Source organism: Oncorhynchus mykiss, chromosome 23, assembly GCF_013265735.2.
Source record: "Oncorhynchus mykiss isolate Arlee chromosome 23, USDA_OmykA_1.1, whole genome shotgun sequence".
Lineage (NCBI taxonomy): Eukaryota > Metazoa > Chordata > Actinopteri > Salmoniformes > Salmonidae > Oncorhynchus > Oncorhynchus mykiss.
Genome location: NC_048587.1, coordinates 24,166,057 through 24,188,163, shown reverse-complemented (window position 1 = coordinate 24,188,163; position 22,107 = coordinate 24,166,057). Strand labels below are relative to the sequence as shown.

At 41.1% G+C, this 22,107-nt stretch overlaps 1 protein-coding gene and 1 pseudogene across 2 annotated transcripts; one reads left to right on the top strand and one right to left on the bottom strand.

The window, feature by feature from the left end:
- Nucleotides 1-4,222: 4,222 nt before the first annotated feature.
- Nucleotides 4,223-14,003, top strand: gsto1 (glutathione S-transferase omega 1). 2 transcript variants are annotated; one of them, NM_001160618.1, is given in 7 exon segments: nucleotides 4,288-4,382; nucleotides 4,482-4,533; nucleotides 5,252-5,360; nucleotides 5,481-5,703; nucleotides 7,326-7,427; nucleotides 12,886-12,992; nucleotides 13,447-14,002. In NM_001160618.1, coding segments are annotated over 6 exon segments (720 nt in total). In that variant the 5' UTR covers nucleotides 4,288-4,382; nucleotides 4,482-4,505; the 3' UTR covers nucleotides 13,598-14,002.
- Nucleotides 14,004-17,187: 3,184 nt separating this feature from the next.
- Nucleotides 17,188-21,577, bottom strand: LOC110502473 (annotated as a pseudogene).
- Between the last annotated feature and the right edge of the window lie 530 nt (nucleotides 21,578-22,107).

Here is a 22,107-nt window from a genome sequence, read left to right as displayed (position 1 = left end):
ATGTCTCTATCTATAAGCTTGGCACATCTAGCCACTGGGACTTTTTTCCAATTCTTCAAGGCAAAACTGCTCCAGCTCCTTCAAGTTGGATGGGTTCCGCTGGTGTACAGCATCTTTAAGTCATACCACAGATTCTCAATTGGATTGAGGTTTGGTCCTTGACTAGGCCATTCCAAGACATTTAAATGTTTCCCCTTAAACCACTCAAATGCTTTAGCAGTATGCTTAGGGCTATTGTCCTGCTGGAAGGTGAACCTCTGTCCCAGTCTCAAATCTCTTGAAGACTGAAACAGGTTTCCCTCAAGAATTTCCCTGTATTTAGCGCCATCCATCATTCCTTAAATTCTGACCCGTTTTCTAGTCCCTGCCGATGAAAAACATCCACACAGCATGATGCTGCCACCACCACGCTTCACTGTGGGGATGGTGTTCTAAGGGTGATGAAAGGTGTTCGGGCTTGACCAGACATAGCGTTTTTCTTGTTGTCCAAAAAGCTCAATTTTCGTCTCATCTAACCAGAGTACCTTCTTCCATAAAACCCCCAAATAGCGTCTATGATATGGAAGTCTGTAGCTTCTTTATTTCAGCTTCCAGAGTCTGGAACAGAAAACACATTCAAATACATCTCTACAATATGTTTACTTCAAATGACTTTTATTACATTTATTGAATGTTAATTAATATTGGGTATTCAATTCATATTCATATCCATATTTCAAATTCATTAATATTTCATGTTGACCACTCCACCCACCATTTCATCCAGAGCCCTCTCTCTGATATTGTCACTAAGGAAGAAATATAGTAACCAGAATGTCAGTTTCAATGGGTGCCAAAGAAAATTAATATCAACATCAATTCACACTGGATTTGTATTGAGAAAACAGCACACAGTTTTCACAATTTATCAGTGAGTGAGTAAGGCCTTGATTGTGTTAGTAATGGTTAATAAGTTATATTTGCATGATTTAGCTCATTCATCATTCATAGTTAATTCAACATTAACGTTTGTTTCCTTCATGTTACCGACAAATACTGGGTCATGCATGTGACAGACCAATACCTCACGTGGCTTCTTCTCTCTAAGCTGAGACCTTGAACCTGAGATATCCCTTTCTCAAAACAAGGTTCTGGGCGTACTGCCAAATTGAACACAGAAATTGGTTATTAGAAAAGCACATGAATAGAACACAGAAATTGGTAGAAAAGCACAAACATAAACATTTCCATCGCAGCACTTTTAAAATTGAAAATGGAGACGGGGAGTCACCAATCATAATTTGATGTGAAGTAACTTGTGATCTGGTGGAAATACAAACCATTAAAAAGGGGGACAATAAAAAAAAAGTTTCAGTCCTCCACAAACTGTGTCCACCCTGGCCCATTGTTGTCAGACTGGCTTCCTCTTCAGGTCCAGCTCTGACATGATCTCTATGATGCGTCGGTTCTTATCCTTCAATCAGTTGATCTCCTTCTGCTTGCGCACCCCATCAAAATCTGTGTTTTCACTTTGTATATGACATCCTAGAATGTAAGTGAAGGTGAGAGGTCATTGTAGAGTTAGGGGTTTGAGCCTCCATGCTGGGCACTGAGGGCAGCACTCTATTTGAGGGCAGCACTCTATTTCTCACGGCTTTCCTCTTCTTTGGCCATGATCCTGCTCTTCTTCTCTAAAATCTCCTGCTGGAACTGGGGTGTTTCGAAAGACGATGAGTGGCATGTAAAAAACAAAACATATAGCAATTGCCAATGAAGGAGTGCAGAATGTGCAAAATCTCTAGCAATTGCACTGTGACTAAAGGGACATACATCACATTCTAACTCATATTGCTGTCAGCTCATTCAATCTTCTTCATACTCTCCATTCTATGATGATCATCCTGCTCCTGCTAGTCCGCTCCTTCATGGAGTAGTTTTTCTTTTTATTTTTTTTATTTTTTAATTTTACCCCGTTTTCTCCCCAATTTTGTGGTATCCAATTGTTTAGTAGCTACTATCTTGTCTCATCGCTACAACTCCCGTACAGGCTCGGGAGAGACGAAGGTTGAAAGTCATGCGTCCTCCGATACACAACCCAACCAAGCTGCACTGCTTCTTAACACAGCGTGCATCCAACCCGGAAGCCAACTGCACCAATGTGTCGGAGGAAACACTGTCCATCTGGCAACCTTGGTTAGCGTGCACTGCGCCCGGCCCGCCACAGGAGTCGCTGGTGCGCAATGAGACAAGGATATCCCTACCGGCCAACCCCTCCTAACTCGGACGAATATAATCCCACCCTGTGTGTGTTTGTGTGTGTTTTACCATGGTGACCTACTGGTGTTGGATTCATTCTGTTTAGTATCCGTATACTGTAAGCATATTAGTGGATAGATTTATCAGGACTACCTAAAAAACAGTACATTGTTTTGCCAGTATATCTGTCAACAATGACTCATCTGAACTGTATGATGGTTATCATATATTTCACATTACATCAGATATCAAATTACACCCAACTAAATAATTTACTACTCAACATGATGGGACTTGAATGGAATGCAGAAAACACATCACCTTGCACCTGAAGTGCACACAAATAATTTAAAACCAACAATAAAGCATGTAATGGCCCAGTGGCTGAACATTAACCAACTGTGGCTGATTCCATGTTATGTTACTAATTGTGAACAAGAAAGTATTATAAACCCACAACACAATAAATGCCACCCCGTTGATATCAGTTCTGTGTTATATTCAAATAATGTTGTGTGACACAGCATCCAACATTTCTTCAAAAATGTTTTCTGCCTTGCTACAATTCTGGGCGTGATCTTTTCACACTATAACGGATAAAGTTCATCGAGATGTCGCAATCACCAAGTAAAAATGTGCCAACAGCAACACAGCTGTTTTGTGATTCAGTTATTGAAGTATTTGTTAAATGTCAAGGGCATCGCCAATGTTTCCCACACCAGTACTGGAGTACAAACTCTCACAACCAGTCTTTGAATTGGATTAAACTTAGTTCACACGATATGTCAAAATGTCATACTGAGAATTGGCTTCTCTGATGTCGTCACACTCTCCTGGGATTTGCCAGCAACGGTCATTTTCAGCCTTCATGGAGACACAGAGAAATACATAGAAGAAAATGTACAAATAAAAGTAGTCCAATGCATTATAACAAGAGAAAGGTTCTCCTTGTAATAGTAGAAATTGTGAAATGTTTTATAATTATTTAACAATCTCCCAATGTTAATAAGTCAAGCTGGTGTCAAATTTCACATCTACATGAACTATAGTGCTCTCTGGTGTTCAACACTGCATTGCATTCAGACTTGACCCCGTTGCTTTTCCTGAGTCTTGTACAGAACAGAGAGCCATCTTTCAGGACAGTGGTGATCATGGTCTGGCTGCCTGAGGTAAGGGAGAGTGTCCTCACCCCTCCTACCCAACACGAGTTGCACTGCAGTTGAACATTGTACATGACAGTTACAACATACTCAGGTTAATAGTGTTATGAGCGGTTATAACATAAACCTAATGTGTTGCTTCCCTGGATCTGCACTTCATCTCTCCCTGTGTTAAAATAAATATCTTGGTTCATTCATCCCTGTTTCCTGGTCAGAGTCTGCTCTTGGGTTCCCAGGTGCTGCTCATCCTAACAGGTAGAGGGGAATGAGGAGGTGGATGTTATCGCCAAACAGGCTCTTAAACATCCTAATGCGATGGAATTGTCCATCAGTAAAGCAGAAGCCAAGGGGTTGATTAAAAGTTTTTTTTTAAAGTGGTTAAAAACAAATGGCAAGAGTTGTGGAAAAGGGAGGGAAATTGAAGACCCCTGTATAAGATCCAGGAAAAGGTGGTGGCAGGGAAGTCACAAGGCTGAGACTGGGACACACGTTGCAATAGCAAATTGAAATTGGTGGAAAAACATCTGACTGGGAGGTGTGATCATTGCCAGGGGGAGAGGGAGACAGTGGAACACATTATTTTTCAGTGCAAGCAATATGGGAGGGAAAGGGAGAAATTGTTATTAGAATTGAGTAATGGGGTTGAAGAGCTAATATTAAGTGAACTGCTGGGGAAATCTTCAGGGGATGTACAGTATTTATGTATTTGTTTCCTTTGGGAGATGAGAATATTGGGTAGGATTTAGACCTTCCCTGTCTCTGGTTCACACTCCAGTCCAGTAGGTGGCGGTAATGCACCTTAAACTACACAGAAGAAGAAGCAGAAGAAGAAGAAGAAGAAGAAGAAGAAGAAGAAGAAGAAGAAGAAACGAGTTCTAAATTCAACACGCACAGGGAAGTAAGTCACTCGACTTGTCAAATCAACACAGACCTCGGAAACCTAACAAAATAATACCAGAATAGAACGTTACTGAAGAAAATACCTTGGTAAGTATTAAATTGTACAAAACATGTGAACAAAGAATCTTTGCATTTTATGTTTGTATACAAGAAGTGTGCATGAATGTGTCCCTTTGTTTCATTTAGAGACTGAATAATTGCTCATCTACCATGGCCTCTGAAAAATGTTTTGCGAAAGGTAAGAAAGACTTTCTCATATATTTGGCATGTGTTGGTCATGGCTAGGCTATTCGTTGGAGCTAACGTTAGCTGTATTTTCTACCCTAGTCGTTGACTCATTATATTGGTCATTCTACGAATAGAATGCCTTATGGTTAGTGTACTTTTGTCGGAAAATACTAATTTATTAAAATAGTATATTCTGTCATAAAGAGCACATGTTCAACTTTGTCCCATCTCAAGGGGACAGAGTTGACGATTTAATATTTCAGGGGGAATGGAAGCTTGGTTCAAATGATATTTTGCACAGTCATGACAACTGAGCGTTTTTCTATAGGAACAATTATAATAGGCCGTCTACTTCTGGTTAAGGAGGGGCTGTTTACTTTACAAGATATCTTGACGTATGACCTGATTTGGCCTGGCATTTTGCAAAGTCACCATGATCGCGATGTGCTTTCTGTTGCCAGGATACTCTTAGTTCTACAAAATTACTCTCACTGGATTATAGGGCTCTTGGTTCACAGTATCACTGCAAGGGCTTTAAACATTCTGTTCACACGATCATGTAAATACATTACCATATCTGATGATGACAGCCAGGATCAAGTGGGAAAGCGTAGAACACACATCCCATGGCTAGGCCTTTATGCTGAATAGTAAGGGATCTGCAATAAACCAAATCTTAGATATGTATTGGGTTTAATGAGTGGACATTATTTCCTTTTATTAAACAGGAAGCTCTGCTCCTGGCCTGGTTGCCAAAGGTCAAATCAGGCTCTACAGTATGAGGTTCTGCCCCTTTGCCCACAGAACCAGACTAGTGCTTCATGCCAAGGGGATCAAGTAAGTTGCTACCAGTACCAACACAATTTTAAGGAGTTACTGTCATTTTACACAATAGCCTCCATAAATTTCACTAAGATTATATTAATAATAATCAAGTAACTTTTAATTTTGCCTTAGGCATGACACTGTAAACATTAATTTGAAAGACAAACCTGAGTGGTTCCTTAAGAAGAACCCTCTTGGCCTGGTTCCAACATTGGAGACTTCGAGTGGTCAGGTGATCTACGAGTCACCAATCACCTGTGACTACCTGGATGAGGTTTACACAGACAAAAAGCTGCTCCCAGCTGATCCTTTTCAGAAGGCCCAACAGAAAATGATGCTGGAGAATTTCTCCAAGGTATGCTCAGCTCTCAATACAATAATATTTTACACTCTGTAAAGGAAACCATGAAAGTATTCCCTTGACCTTTTCCACATTTTGTTACATTACAGCCTTATTGTAAAATTTCAGCACACTTTTTTCCCCTCATCAATCTACACACAATACCCCTTAATGATAAAGCAAAAACAGGTTTTTGGAAAATGTTGCAAATGTAATAAACTGATATCACATTTATATAAATATTCAGACCCTTTACTCAGTACTTTGTTGAAGAACCTTTGGCAGTGATTACTGCCTTGAGTCTTCTTGGGTATGATGCTACAAGCTTGGCACACCTGTATTTGGGGTGTTTCTCCCATTCTTTGCAGATCCTCTCAAGCTCTGTCAGGTTGGATGGGGAGCGTCACTGCACAGCTATTTTTAGATCTCTCCAGAGATGATCGATCGGGTTCAAGTCCGGGCTCTTGCTGGGCCGCTCAATGACGTTCAGAGGCTTGTCCCGAAGCCACTTCTAACAATGTCTTGGCTGTGTGCTTAGGGCCGTTGTCCTGTTGGAAGGTGAACGTTTGCCCCAGTCTGAGAACCTGCTCCAGAGCGCTCAGGACTTCATCAAGGATCTCTGTACTTTGCTCTGTTCATCTTTCCCTCGTTCCTGACTAGTCTCCCAGTCCCTTCCGCTGAAAAGAAATCCCTGCAGCATGATGCTGCCACCATGCTTCACCGACGGGATGGTGCCAGGTTTCCTCCACACGTGTCACTTGGCATTCAGGCCAATGAGTTTAATCTTGATTTCATCAAACCAGAGAATCTTGTCTCTCATGGTCTGAGTCCTTTAGGTGCATTTTGGCAAATTTTAAAAAGGCTGTCGTACGTTTTACTGTAGAGTGGCTTCCGTCTGGCCACTCTAATCGTCTGATTGGTGGAGTGCTGCAGAGATTGTTGTCCTTCTGGAATGTTCTCCCATCTCTGCAGAGGAACTCTGGAGCGCTGTCAGAGTGACCATCGGGTTCTTGGTCACCTCCCTAACCAAGGCTCTTCTCCAATTGCACAGTGTGGCCAGCTCTTGGAAGAGTCTTGGTGGTTCCAAACTTCTTCTATTTAAGAATGATGAAGGCCACTGTGTTCTTGGTGACCTTCAATGCTGCAGAAATGTTTTGGTACTCTTCCCCAGATCTGTGCCTCGACATAATCCTGTCTCAGAGCTCTACGTAAAATTCCTCTGACCTCATGGCTTGGTTTTTGCTCTGACATGCGCTGTTGAATGTGGGACCTTATACAGACAGGTGTGCCTTTCCAAATCATGTCCAATCAATTGAATTTACCACAGGGGGACTCCAAGTTGTAGAAACAATTTTCTAAAAACCTGTTTTCGCTTTGTTATTATGGGGTATTGTGTGTGTAGATTGTGGATTTATGTTGATACATTTTAGAATAACGCTGTAACGTAACAAAATGTGGAAAAAGTTGAGGGTCTGAATACTTTACGAATGCTCTGTATGTCTCCGTCACCTCACTACATAATAATAGCTTATTTTTTTGTGCTTTTGAACTTATATATAGACCCAGATACTTTACCAACACTACAGTTTGCAAATACATTTACAAATACATATTTATTCTAAATATATATTTTACAGGTAACACCATATTTCTACAAGATACCAATGGGGAAAAAAAATGGAGAAGACATTTCAGTGCTGGAAGGGGAGCTGAAAGAGAAATTTGTGAAATTGAATGAAGTAAGGCACTACAGACCAGGGTTTCCGTTATGATAATGTGACACTGGCCATTTGATCGGCAGCATTTTAATTTACTGGACATTTGAAACGTGATGTGTGTCCTTACCGCACTCTTTGAAGACATTAGAATAACTGTCCACATTTACTTTTCCTCCTTGTCCTCAAGATGAGTAATGAACCCCAAATAACTAACCTATACATAGGCAGCGTGTGAGTTCCATGTTTGGGGAAGTAAATTTTCACTGTAAAAATTCCATTCATCATTGTAGTTGCAGACTTCTGTAAAATAGCCTAATGTGATGAGTAGAGGCCTGGGCTATAGGCTATATCAGATACGTTTTCATTGCACGGGAAAAACGCATTTCATGCCATTCTACTACACTTCATATGACTGGAGACATTAGCAGAATATTTTTTATTACAACAAATTGCAGGGTAGCTTACTCTGCTGACACTGACAAACTGGAAAAACAAACTTTTCTTAAGTGGCACTGACCCAACAATGATAGAGTGAATGTGCACACTCACTGGGGATATGGCTGACGCTCTCCGCTGGTGCCAATAAGATAGGCCATGTGTCAAACGCATTCCACCAACGGCCGAGTGTCTGCGGGTTTTCTCTCCTCCCTTTACTTGATTGAGGAATTAAGGTCAAGAATTCGTAAGGAACTCCCCTCACCTGGTTGTCTAGGTCTTAATTGAAAGGAAAGACCCAAAACCATCAGACACTAAGCCCTCCATGGAATGAGTTTGACACCACTGCTATAGGTCTACTGTTGTTCGCTCAATTGGGTTGAGACTTTATAATTAAAATGACGTTTTTTTTCCTTGTCTTCTCTTTACAGCAATAGCCATTTGCTTTCCTAACTGTGTTTTCCCGCGATTGAATTTTGAAATGTTGCGATATGCCTATTTGGGCCTCCTATTTTTCACTGACAGTCGCTACTCAACAATTATTTGGTATTCACTGTGTGCACACTGTCTAATTTGCGACCTGCCTTTCTGTCCGACTGTAGTCAATACGATTTTAAAACAATCCACAACTAGGCTAGGGGAAGCTAATGATCCTCTGTGGCCAAATCACGCTTTAGTAGCCTATTTTGAATGATTTGTATTTATTTCTGTATAGTTTGGAGTATGCTAATTAAGTTATATAATTTTGGCAATCTTAATTCAATTTACTTAGGGAAAGCTTAGCTTCCCCTAGCCTTATGGACACACCGCCTAGGTCAATCTACTATCCCTGATAGTAGAACATTTTACCTATTCTGTTGGTCAGCTTGTCAAGAAAGAAATGGCCCAAACTGACTCTGGAACAGATCACAAATTCACACAACCAGTAGGCCTAGGCTAGATGAAAAAAATATATACAGTATATCACAAAAGTGAGTACACCCCTCACATTTTTGTAAATATTTTAGTACATCTTTGTGACAACACTAAAGAAATGACACTTTGCTACAATGTAAAGTAGTGAGTGTACAGCTTGTATAACAGTGTAAATTTGCTGTCCCCTCAAAATAACTCAACACACAGCCATTAATGTCTAAACCGATGGCAACAAAAGTGAGTACACCCCTAAGTGAAAATGTCCAAATTGTGTGGCCACCATCATTTTCCAACACTGCCTTAACCCTCTTGGGCATGGAGTTCACCAGAGCTTCACAGGTTGCCACTGGAGTCCTCTTCCACTCCTCCATCTCCTCCATGACAACATCACAGAGCTGGTGGATGTTAAAGACCTAGCACTACTCCATCCTTCCGTTTGAGGATGCCCCACAGATGCTCAATAGGGTTTAGGTCTGGAGACATGCTTGGCCAGTCAATCACCTTTACCCTCAGCTTCTTTAGCAAGGCAGTGGTCGTCTTGTAGGTGTGTTTGGGGTCGTTGGAATACTGTTGGAATACTGCCCTGCGGCCCAGTCTCTGAAGGGAGGGGATCATGCTCTGCTTCAGTATGTCACAGTACATGTTAACATTCATGGTTCCCTCAATGAACTGTAGCTCCCCAGTGCCGGCAGCACTCATGCAGCCCCAGACCATGACACTCCCACCACCATGCTTGACTGTAGGCAAGACACACTTGTCTTTGTACTCTCACCTGGTTTCCACTACACACGCTTGACACCATCTGAACCAAATAAGTTTCTTGGTCTCATTAGACCACAAGACATGGTTCCAGTAATCCATGTCCTTAGTCTGCTTGTCTTCAGCAAACTGTTTGTGGACTATAGGAAAAGGAGGACTGAACAGGCCCCCATTAACATTGATGGGCTGTAGGGGAGCGGGTCGAGAGTTTTAAGTCCGTGGTGTCCACATCACCAACAAACTATAATGGTCCAAACACACCAAGACTGTTGTGTAGAGGGCATGACAACACCAACGATTTGGCATGGGTCCTCAGAACCTCAAAGTTATACAGTTGAACTATTGAGAGCATCATGATTAGGTGCACCACCGCCTGGTATGGCAACTGCTCGGCATCTAACCCTAAGGCGCTACAGAGGGTAATGTGTACAGCCCAGTACATCACTTGGTCCAAGCTTCCAGTACCTATATACTAGGCGGTGTCAGGGCAAGGCCCAAAAATGTGTCAGACTCCAGTCACCCAAGTCATAGACTGTTCTGTCTGCTATGGTACGGCAAGCGGTACCGGAGCGCCAAGTCTAGGACCCAAAGGCTCCTTAACAGCTTCTATCCCCAAGCCATAAGAATGCTGAACAATTAATGAAATGGCTACCCAGACTATTTACATTCACCCCCCCTCCCCCTTTACACTGCTGCTACTCGCTGTTTATTATACTATGCAGTCACTTTACAAATTACCTCCACTAACCTGTACATTGACTCTGTATTTAGCCACGTTATTGTTATGTAATTTTCTTGTTAATTTGATTTATATAGTAAATATTTTTAACTCTTTCTTGAACTGCATTGTTGGTTGAGGGCTTGTAATTAAGCATTTCTTTAAGCAACTATAAGCATTGGGCTTGTCTGAGGCTTAAAGCTTATGGTTTGATGAAATAAAGCAAAGGCCTCATGAGGGCGCCAGAGATGTAGATAACCACAAGGGGGGGAAAAACCTTAACCTGAACAACTTTTCCTCCTCCTGGTTTTCTTAGATTCTGCCATTACTCTCCTGAAGTTGCCGGTAATAGGCTACACGGAGTTGGCAACCTTTCTCATGTTGAATGCCAATTTCTTACCATTTCTACTGCTCTGCGTGTCAGTTATGGTTTTTAATATGGTACATTTTTGTGAGAAACATTTTAATTTATAATAACGTCTTCATATCTCCATTGTCATCTGGTTAGTCAAAATCCTATTCAAATTTAAACGAAAGTGATACTTTTTAGGTTGGTAACTTTATTGCCATTGCCAACCATGTAGAAATAGCCTGCATAAAGCCATCAAATAATATTTCAGCCTGCAGGTAGAAAATATCCTGATTTAAAAATAAATGTCCTATAAATCACATTGGCTACACATGGCCTGTCAGCGACAAACTTGAAACAATGTATTATCGACTTAAGTTTGGTCTAGCCCTGACACTTGCACTAGCAACATTATATAAAATATTCTGGTCCCACGAGTTTCCCTGCCAGTGAGCTTGAGACAGACACAGTTGTAGGCTATTTGCACAAAGGATAGGAAGCAGTGCTTGACTTGGGCAGGAGCTCACCGGCGCTTAATACCGGCAACTCAAGTTTTCTACTGCTTGAGCTCCTGTTCCTCTTAAAGGATATTAGCTTAAAAGTATTGTGGAACTCCTGCACCTAAATATAAACAGTACCAGCACCTAAAATGATTACAGGTTCCTATTTCAGTCCAAGTCCAGCACTGATAAGAAGTAATCAGCTCTGCCTATTTTATGACATTTCCACTGGATCGGAGAATGTCATTTTTTGCATTCATGCTGAGGGGTTATCGAAAGGGAGAGATGTGTGCACGTCCTTACTCAACATTGACAGGAGCGCTCCAAACAAAAGACAATGACTAAATTTGACAACTCGTAAATGGAAGGAAATAAACAAACTTTCTCACAAGTGTAGGGTTGTTTGCAGAGTGCACAACCTATGTGTTCACTCAGACCATGAGAATGGGAAGACTGTAATAATAATATTGAATGCATAAAAATAATTACCATAACCAAAGCAACAAACATTGCAGATGACAAATTATATGAATTAACGGTAAATGCAATGGTGAATTGATATAAACTAACAAACAATTCACACAATGAAGTTATGAATTTGACATCTACATTGGCCATGCAGCATTTACGGTGATATGGCCTCAGCAGAAGTCAGGGCATTCATACTTATTGCGCTTCATGGAGCAGTATAGAGCTGTTGTCAAGGAAGTGAGTTTGGGCGGTACATCCTGTGTAAACACAATCATGTCAATGCAGAGCTATACAGAGCCCTCCACATTCTACACAATTTGAGATGCGCATGGCGATGCGCTACAAAGCTCAATTTGGCCTCTGCATGCATCTGGAGGCTCCGCAATTGCATCACACCCTCCATATGGTGCCTCAAACCACATTTTTGGATCAAGTTTAAGTTGGGTTTTAGTCTAGGCCTCCGCAATGAATTAGTTCACTGAAATATATATTTGTTACTGCTCGACTAACACAATCTTGGTTGACCAACAGCCTAACGACCAGTCGACTAATTGGGGTCAATCCTAATATGTAGTAACATGTTCAGGTCTCAAACAATGATGTAGCTACATGTTTTCAAAATGCCCACTGCCTCCAGCTCATTGCGAAGTGGTGTGTGTGTGTGTGTGTGTGTGTGTGTGTGTGTGTGTGATGCACTTAAGCCTGCCTACTGTTGCCTCAGCATTTGAATGGCGAATTGGAAGCACGCTTCAATTACCAGTTGAGAAATAAAAAGCAGCTCTTTTAATCATGGCCAAAAATATTTGTAAAATATGATTGCGTTTAGAATTGTTGGTCTTATTTTTTTTAACCATTCTTATTTTCAATGACGGCCTAGTGGGTTAACTGCCTGTTAAGAAGGCAGACCTTGTCAGCTCAGGGGTTTGAACTTGCAACCTTCCGGTTACTAGTCCAACGCTCTAACCACAAGGCTACCCTTGCCTGCCGTCTTTGGTCAATATAAAAGCTCTCTGACAGATTTTCCACTCCAGATTTCCATCAATGCATTTTCTTCTTCTGGTTATCTGGTGGTAATTTTATTTATAGGCTTTTTTTTTTCTTTTTTTTTTACTGCCAAAAGCCGGCTATTACCAGATAGCAGAAACCCTGCTAGATATAAACATGAACAATATATTACTACTGTTTTAGGGATTCACCTTGGTTACATCCAGATTGAAATGTTTTGAAAGTTTATTATCAATTTATTCAATTTAAGTCAATTTATTATCTTAATAGTTTACAATAAGATGGCATTATTCATGTATCTCTAAAATACTGAACTTTTGTTTTCAGGATCTTGTCAATAAGAAGTCCAAGTTCTTTGGTGGAAATGCAATCACAATGATCGATTACATGATGTGGCCGTGGTTTGAGAGGCTGGAGATCTTTGAGTTGAAGCAGTATGTATCCATTCTAAATTAAATATCATTTTTTCTTTCAATTTAAGGCATCTCAACCCTTGAAATCCATAGCTATGTGGGAGTTGTGGAACACTTTTGAGACCTAGGCACGTATTCCCAAAGCGTCTCAGAGAAGGAGTGCTAATCTAGGATCATGTCCTCCCTGTCCACATGATTTTATTCATTATGATTTAACAAATCCAAAATTGATCCAAGATCAGCACTCTTACTCTGAGACGCTTTGTGACTGACTACTGGCCCTAGTGTAAGAATAGCTGTCAACAAAGTCCTCCGCATTATTGCATCTCTCTAATAGGGTTTATGAGATCGATTAGTCCTCCTCTTGCTTATGAGATTTAGTTTGGTTCACAACCAAAGTGCACTTTGAGTGACATGGACTCATTAGCCTCATTTCCAAAAAAATGCAAATAAATGTCTCCTCTCTAATTTCCAGCTGTCTGGATGGTACCCCTGAGCTGAAGAAGTGGACAGAGCATATGTCCGAGGATCAAACTGTCAAAGCCACCATGTTCCCCACGGAGACCTACAAGGCATTTTACAAGACCTACGCAGACGGAAAACCCAATTATGACTATGGCCTGTAGATATGTGGCACTTAACCCTTGGCCGTCCAGTTACCGGATTTTTAAATTACTCTAAATCTTTATTTCTGCTCAGGTAATTAGGAAATTAGATGTACATGATAATACAGTTGTGCATCTCATAGAAAACTTTTCTGAAAGGTTATTTCTGTCTACAAAGTCAAATATATTTTCTGTTTATTTTTCATATGGAACATGTATTGTCTGATTACCAGTGTTTTGAATGGACACAATACAATGTAGAATGATTATGTAGTTTGGAACAAGTGGTAGATCATAACAAATGTTGATGGAACTATTTGAATAATGTCTTATGGTTGATTTCGATTATGCATTGTCCACACACGGCGTTTTTTTTTACATGTAAACTATATGAATATCTTTGTGTAATAAAGACTGCACAACTAGAGTCTGATATTTTTATATTGGCGTCCTGAAATCTGGAAGTTAAATCGTTTTTTTGATAGTCATCTCCATTATTTTATTTTCACCACTAGTCTTGACACTTGATACTGTACTTGGACAGGTCTGTGAATAGAGGGTGGAGTACTACCGTGGAATAACATAATTGCTTTGTGGAATTACGATTGCCACTGTCTTGCCTGTCAAGTAGCTAAATCTCAAGGCAAGTAATTAAGTCTATCATACAAATTGCCAAGAATGCCTTCAAGATTTATGAATGCAACATGCAGCGATGCTAAAAGTACACTGTTAAAATAGGCAAGTTACAATGTGTTCGTATTTTAATGTTTAAGGACTCTTGGAAGATGAGGACTAAAAGATAAAAAATAAAATGAGAGGTACAACTTAATTTTAAAAGAAAATTACAAATATTGTTGTATACAAATTATATTTTAATGTGTATTCCACTCATCCATTTCAAACCATGAATTTCAGTTTGCCAAAGACTAAACAGAGGGGATTTGTTTCCTTCAGTTACGTTTACCTCAACCTTACAATTTAACAGCTGCTGTGTACAACGTAACTGCCCGCAACCGCAACGCTCTCCAGAGGGTGGTGCGGTCTGCCCAACGTATTATCAGGGGCAAACTACCCGCCCTCCAGGACACTTACAGCACTGATGTCACAGGAAGGCCAAAAAGATCATCAAGGACATCAACCACCCGAGCCTCTGCCTGTTCACCCCACTATCATCCAGAAGGTGAGGTCAGTACAGGCTATCGTGGAAAATTGCGAGATTATGTTATAGTGCTTGAAAGATTATATAATCTTTGTATTGCATTAGAATGGTTGTTTTATTCGACAGAATATAATCTGTCGACTATTGTGTGTTCAGTGTTCCACTGAGGATGGGCCTCTGTGAGATAGCACTGACAGGAGATTTACGATGTCTTTGGCCAATAAAGCCTAAAGAGCATTCCAGATAGTGAGGTAATGTTTTGGTACTATGAAGTACCAAGAACGAGATTAGAACCTCGTCTTAGAGACCAAACTGAACAATAATTTATTGCGAATACTATCTGGCTATGGGATACTCTTCTCTCAAGTAAAAGTCTTTCTTTGTGAACAGTTCCGATTATCTGTGGTTTGTCATGTCGACTAGGGGGTGGATCTTTGCTATAAAAGATCTCAGTTGCCATTATGTTGACCACTCTCAACTTTTCATTAGAAATACTGAAATGTTGAAAGTCAAATGCTATTGCAAAAGCTTAATATAATTAAAGACAAAGTTTAAGTATAACTCTGACTTGTGGGTGGTTTATAACTCTCCTCATTTAGTAATACAGGAAATTACCACGACAAGGCGCACCAAAGCTGGGACCGAGACTGAAAAACAGCTTCTATCTCAAGGCCATCAGGCTGTTAAACAGCCATCACTAGCATATTAGAGGCTGCTGCCTATAGGCAAAGACTAGAAATCACTGTCACTTTAAGGAATGGAACACTAGTCATTTTAATAATGTTTAGATATCGAGCATTACTCATCTCATATGTATATACTGTATTCTATACTATTCTACGGTATCTTAGTCACTTAATCATGTTTACAAATCTTGCTTTGCTCATCTCTTATGTATAGTGGCTTGCGAAAGTATTCACCCCCCTTGGCATTTTTCCTATTTTGTTGCCTTACAACCTGGAATTAAAATATATTTTTTTTGGGGGGGGGGGGGGTTGTATCATTTGATTTACACAACATGCCTACCACTTTCAAGATGCAAAATATTTTTTTATTTGAAACAAACAAGAAATAAGACAAAAAAAATGAACTTGAGCGTGCATAACTATTCACCCCCCCAAAGTAAATACTTTGTAGAGCCACCTTTTGCAGCAATTACAGCTGCAAGTATCTTGGGGTATGTCTCTATAAGCTTGGCACATCAAACAACTGGGATGTTTGCCCATTCTTCAAGGCAAAACTGCTCCAGCTCCTTCAAGTTGGATAGCTTCCACTGATGTACAGCAATCTTTAAGTCATACCACAGATTCTCAATTGGATTGAGGTCTGGGCTTTGACTAGGCCATTCCAAGACATTTAAACCACTCGAGTGTTGCTTTAGCAGTATGCTTAGGGTTATTGTCCTGCTAGAAGGTGAACCTCTGTCCCAGTCTCAAATCTCTGAAGACTGAAACAGGTTTCCCTCAAGAATTTCCCTGTATTTAGCACCATCCATCATTCCTTCAATTCTGACCAGTTTCCCAGTCCCTGCCGATGAAAAACATCCCCACAGCATGATGCTGCTGGGATGGTGTTCCCGGGGTGATGAGAGGGGTTGGGTTTTCACCAGACATAGCGTTTTCCTTGATGGCCAAAAAAGCTCAATTTTATTCTCATCTGACCAGAGTACCTTCTTCCATATGTTTGGGGAGTCTCCCACATGCCTTTTGGCTAACACCAAATGTGTTTGCTTATTGTTTTCTTTAAGCAATGGCTTTTTTTCTGGACACTCTTCTGTAAAGCCCAGCTCTGTGGAGTGTACAGCTTAAAGTGGTCCAATGGACAGATATTCCAATCTCTGCTGTGGAGCTTTGCAGCTCCTTCAGAGTTATTTTTGGTCTCTTTGTTGTCTCTCTGATTAATGCCCTCCTTGCCTGGTCCGTGAGTCTCTTGGCAGGTTTGCTGTGGTGCCATATTCTTTCAATTTTTTAATAATGGATTTAATGGTGCTCCGTGGGATGTTCAAAGTTTCTAATATTTTTTTATAACCAAAACCTGATCTGTACTTTTCCACAACGTTGTCCCTGACCTGTTTGGTCAGAGACTGAAAAACAGCTTCTATCTCAAGGTCATCAGGTTGTTAAACAGCCTTCACTACCTCAGAGAGGCTGCTGCCTACATACAGACTTGAAATCATTGGCCACTTTAATAAGTTGATCACTAGTCACTTTAATAATGCAGCTTCAATAATGTTTACATATCTTGCATTACTCATCCCATATGTATATACTGTATTTTCATTCCTATTGCATACCATACCATATCTATTGCATCTTGCCTATGCCGTTCGGTCATCGCTCATCCATATATTTATATGTATATATTATTATTCCATCCCTTAGATATGTGTGTATTAGGTAGTTGTTGTGGAATTGTTAGATTTCTTTTGAGATATTACTGCACTGTCAGAATTATAAGTACAAGCATTTCGCTACACTCACAATAACATCTTCTAACCATGTGTATGTGACCAATAACATTTTATCTGATCTGAAGTGCATTCAAACTCGTACTTGTGAAAAATCTGTCCCCAGGCTTTTGTCAAAGAGATCAGGAACCATGTCATGACCTGGTCCCTGGCCATAGAAGGCGTGTTCTTGGAGCACAGAAGGTCGTACGGGATGTGGTCAGCTATGGGCTTTTCATTTTTGCCATGCAGCAAGCATAGCATGTTTTCACCCAGGTTGGCAGAGCCACAGAGACAGCCGTCCTCATTCTACCCAATCCATGTCACCTTGATCCTGCCACAGCCCTGCATGTCCAGGGGCACATCACTAGTGGGGCTGCACCACAGCTGGAAGGAGTACACCTCCGGTGGGGTGAAAAGGACAATGAGAACCCACATCAGGGGCTTGCTCACCCTCCACGACTCAAAAATGCTCCCAACGCCCACAAAGACCCCACCTCCATGTCAGCCTACCTGTCACACAAATTTCTCAGGGACTTCAGCAGGTCTTCAGTGAAGCCCTCAACAAATTCCTGCAACCTCCAGTTCTCATGGGCCGAGGTGTGGATTGATCTCTCACAGAAGCTGATTAGGACTCCGTTATCGAGCATGAGGGTCTTGGAACTGATGGATCCACCCTCAACAAACCCATCCTCATCATCAGCGTAGTGGTTTCCATGTCTGCCAGATCCTGCCGACACACCTCGATAGAGAAGATGACCAGCGAGATGGCGCTCCAGATGTGCCAGTCGTAGCCATCCTTCGAGCCAGGGTCCTGCTGCTCCTCCTACAGCCACACTTGCTCCAGCTCAAGCCTCTCCTCATGTGGGCCAGCAGCACATCATCCTGCTCTGGGAGAGTGGTCATCTCCTGGTGGAACAGCAGCGGGTGGTTCAAGATGGCCGCTGCCACCCCCACAAACACCCGCACTATGGCCGCCTGCATCCTGGCTCCCTAGTCCTCAGGGAGATAAAACCACAGCGTCACCCCTCACGCCAGCATCTCGTCGACTCTGACAATGCCTCAGCCCAACACCTGAAGAACAATTAGATTAAAAATATGTTATGAAATGTCATTGCAACTTTTATATTGGATATCATTCAATATACAGTCTTCAAACAAGTTGCTGTTGGGTATTGCTTTTGTGTCATTTTTGCTGTGCATTGCAAGGTGATTCAGTAGAATAATGAAACACAACCATGTGTTAACTCTGTGAACCTTCTTGAGGCAGCAGTCTGCCCCTCTAAATATAAAGAGAGCAGAGTGACTCACTATTGACACAATATTGAACTGTGTGCCCTGGAAGGAAGTAAGATAAATGTGTTTTTAAGGGAATGCAACCTTTTCCGATAACCAAACATAGCACTGATTGCATTGTATCTGTCAAGAATTTGCTTCCAGTAAACGATTCAAGGAAAAGCCTTACAAACTGATTTGGCAAATGCCCAATTCATTTTTACTTCGTGTCAATGATAGTCAAAAATAATCACTATTGTAGTGGGGTATTAGGTCAGATGATGTATCCTGAAAGGGATAAATAGCTGCACAGTTCATGTAACTTTGACTCTTGTAATTTCTTCATGAAACATTTTGGTTGTGTTTACAGTAGATAGGAAGGAACCACAAAATAAAGAGAATGGAAAGTAGGTAAGCGCCTTTTCAAAATGTTCACATTTTTTATAGAACTTCAACATTAACTAAAATTACAAGCATGTACAGTGAAATGCCAAATAAACTGTTAGCCTTAGATGTTGAACAACTATTTGGCACTTCCCCTGTAAACTGCAATGTAGCATACCATTGATACAACTGCCTATATGCCATGAAGTTGTGTCATCTTGACTAATGAAAGTTGTTAATTAATGGTGGATTTAGTCTGCTCCTTGAAATCTCTCTCAGACTAAAGGTATGAAAGTTGTAGAGCCAGAAAAAACATAATGGAGACAAACATTGTAGGCCTATACCATGTCAACATTTTTTTATTTTTTATTCTCCCATGACTGACTTTATTTGGCTATTTTACATAATTTGGCCTGCATTTCAACAGAATAGCATACAATGCAGTGCACATTTATAAGAATACAAGAGATGTGAAGTGGAGTTGTCAAATACTGTTAAAGGCTATAGTTGTTGTATTTTTCAATAAAATAGGGCCCATCTTTATGACTACAGTATTAATCATATGACTTACATGGGTATAAACAAAATACATTGACTCAATGGAAAACAATTCAACAAAGACCTTTGCAAAATTAAAATAGCTGGCTGCATGACAAATATAAACTGCCTACAACCATACACCACCCAGTGGGCATAGAACATGACAAAAGACGTATTTGTCAAGTTGAAATCTGGTCGGGACGTCTTATATCCAGATCACAACCAGAGTAACACATATTTTTCATGACGTCTTTTTGATGTAAGCATCGAGGAAAAAGCTCAAAAAAAAATCCTTGTCAGAAGGTTCGCAACATACCTCAACTTGCACCTCTTCATCTGTAGGATTGGTTGGAGGAGGCGTGGCAACACACACACATCAACTTTGCAGGTCCATTCAAAGACAGAATGTTTCTTGTGTCCGTGGATGCGCATCGCAAGTTAGTGTCTGCAGCTAGAGTCCCAAGAAACTACCTCAGCGGACCAAAGTGGGTTCATGCTAAACTCATTTCTCAGACTAGTCCTGTGTACTACACTGTCCAGAATGCAGAGGACGTCATCTGGAAAAGGCACACAGATCAGTTAAGTTGAGTATAGCAACACCAAAAGAACCACCACTTGTAAGAGGATCAAAACTATTACTGGGTGACACCCTGACCCAGCAGTTGTCACCTAGTTCCTCAAAGTACATTCTCATGACTGTTGCTCATAATGGTGACAATTTAAGTAGGAGGTAAGGAGATGTGGTGTATTGGGTATGTGTTGAGGGGTCATGTTATAGATAAATGGTTGAACTGAATTAAAATCCACAGCCAGACTATTTGATTCTACCAGGGCCTGTCTGCAAAGCTGAGAAAAAGACGCATGGATTACATCCCGATCAGACAGTCACTGGAGGAAAAAGGGATTAAACCTCAGCTCCGACTTCCCAGCAGTGCTGTGGGTATGGAAGGGAAGGTAAAGGATGGAATTCACAAGCGCCGACGAAGCCCAAATCAAGCTGCAAGAAACCTTTCCAGTTCAACAAGGAGAGTCCCATTTACTGAGAAGAGAATGAAGCGGGAAAAAGCGATGAGCACAATATAGGCTAGATCCAATGATGCCTAAAACCAGTTTATCGTAAATTGAGAGAATATTAATTCCCCCTCCCCCAAAAAAATCTACACTAGACTTTCCCAAGCAACTGTTCTGCTCAATAAATTAATGATAGAAGTATCCGATAACAATGGTCTGGACATGGACACTGATGACAATTAAAATGGGATGATATAGCATGTATGTCAATAACTTCTATATATGTGTGTGTGTGTGTGTGTGTGTGTGTGTGTGTGTGTGTGTGTGTGTGTGTGTGTGTGTGTGTGTGTGAGAGAGTGTAGGTATGTGTGTGGGTGAATGTTTGTGTGTCTGAGAGGAAGAGAGAGTGGGAAAATATGGGAGGTTGGGACAAGCTTGGCTTGGGTGGGTAAGGGTGGGCAAGGATGGCCAAGAATGAGAAATAAGGCCAAGCTTGGCTTGGGTGGACAAGGATGGGAGGTTGAGAGAAGCTTGGCTTGGCTGGTGTAAAGGGGAGAGAAATTGGGGAGGTAGAGAGGGATACATTTGACTTGGGAAAGAGAGAAGGATTTAACTATTCTAATGTACAATGTCATTTTATTTCCATTTGCTACCTGCAAACCTGCTGGCACATTCAACAGAAACAGTGTTCCCCAAAACAAAAACAAAAGCAACTCAGAACCTTTGACATTGGACAGGAAGTTATTGCCAGAAACTACAAGAGCCCAAACCAGAAATGGCAAGCTGGCGAGATTGTGTCAAAGACAGGACCCTTGACCTACACTGTGAATGTAGGCCCCAACATGATCCGGCGCACAAATGTGGACCAATTACTGAATGCAACAGCTCAAGGAGTCACAGCACAGGATGAAGCTGCTGATGGCTTTATCTCATCAGGACTCGGATGAGCTTGTCCCTGCAACAACAGAGGTCTTACCTGTTACTGATGAAACTGAACCTCAAGAGACTGTTAAACCCAGCATTACATACTGGCATCTTTACTGGCATGAACAGTACTACTAACATTTTATTGGTCACATAAACATGGTTAGCAGATGTTAATGCAAGTGTAGCGAAATGCTTGTGCTTCTAAGGCACTGCATCTCAGTGCTGGAGGTGTCACTACAGACACTGGGTCAAATCCAGGCTGTATCACAACTGGCCATGATTGGTAGTCCCATAGGTTGGTGCACAATTGGCCCAACGTCGTATGGGTTTGACCGGTGTAGGCCGTCATTGTAAATAAGAATGTGTCCTTAACTGACTTGTCTAGTTAAATAATGTAAGATATGTAAACATTAATAAAGTGACTAGTGATACCTTTATTAAAGTGGCCAATGATTTGAGTCTGTATGTAGGCAGCAGCCTCTCTGTGTTAGTGATGGCTGTTTAGCTGTCCCACCTCTTAATTGTGCATCTATAAAAGTTTGGGAGGGTTTTAAGTGACAAGCCAAATGTCTTCAGCCTCCTGAGGTTGAAGAGGCGTTGTTGCCTTCTTCACCACACTTTCTGTGTGGGTGGACCATTTTGGTTTGTCCGTGATATGTACGCAGAGGAACTTAAAACTTTCCACTTTCTCCACTGCTGTCCCGTCGATGTGGATAGGGGGGTGCTCCCTCTGCTGTATCCTGAAATCCACGATCATCTCCTTTGTTAGGTTGATGTTGCGTGAGAGGT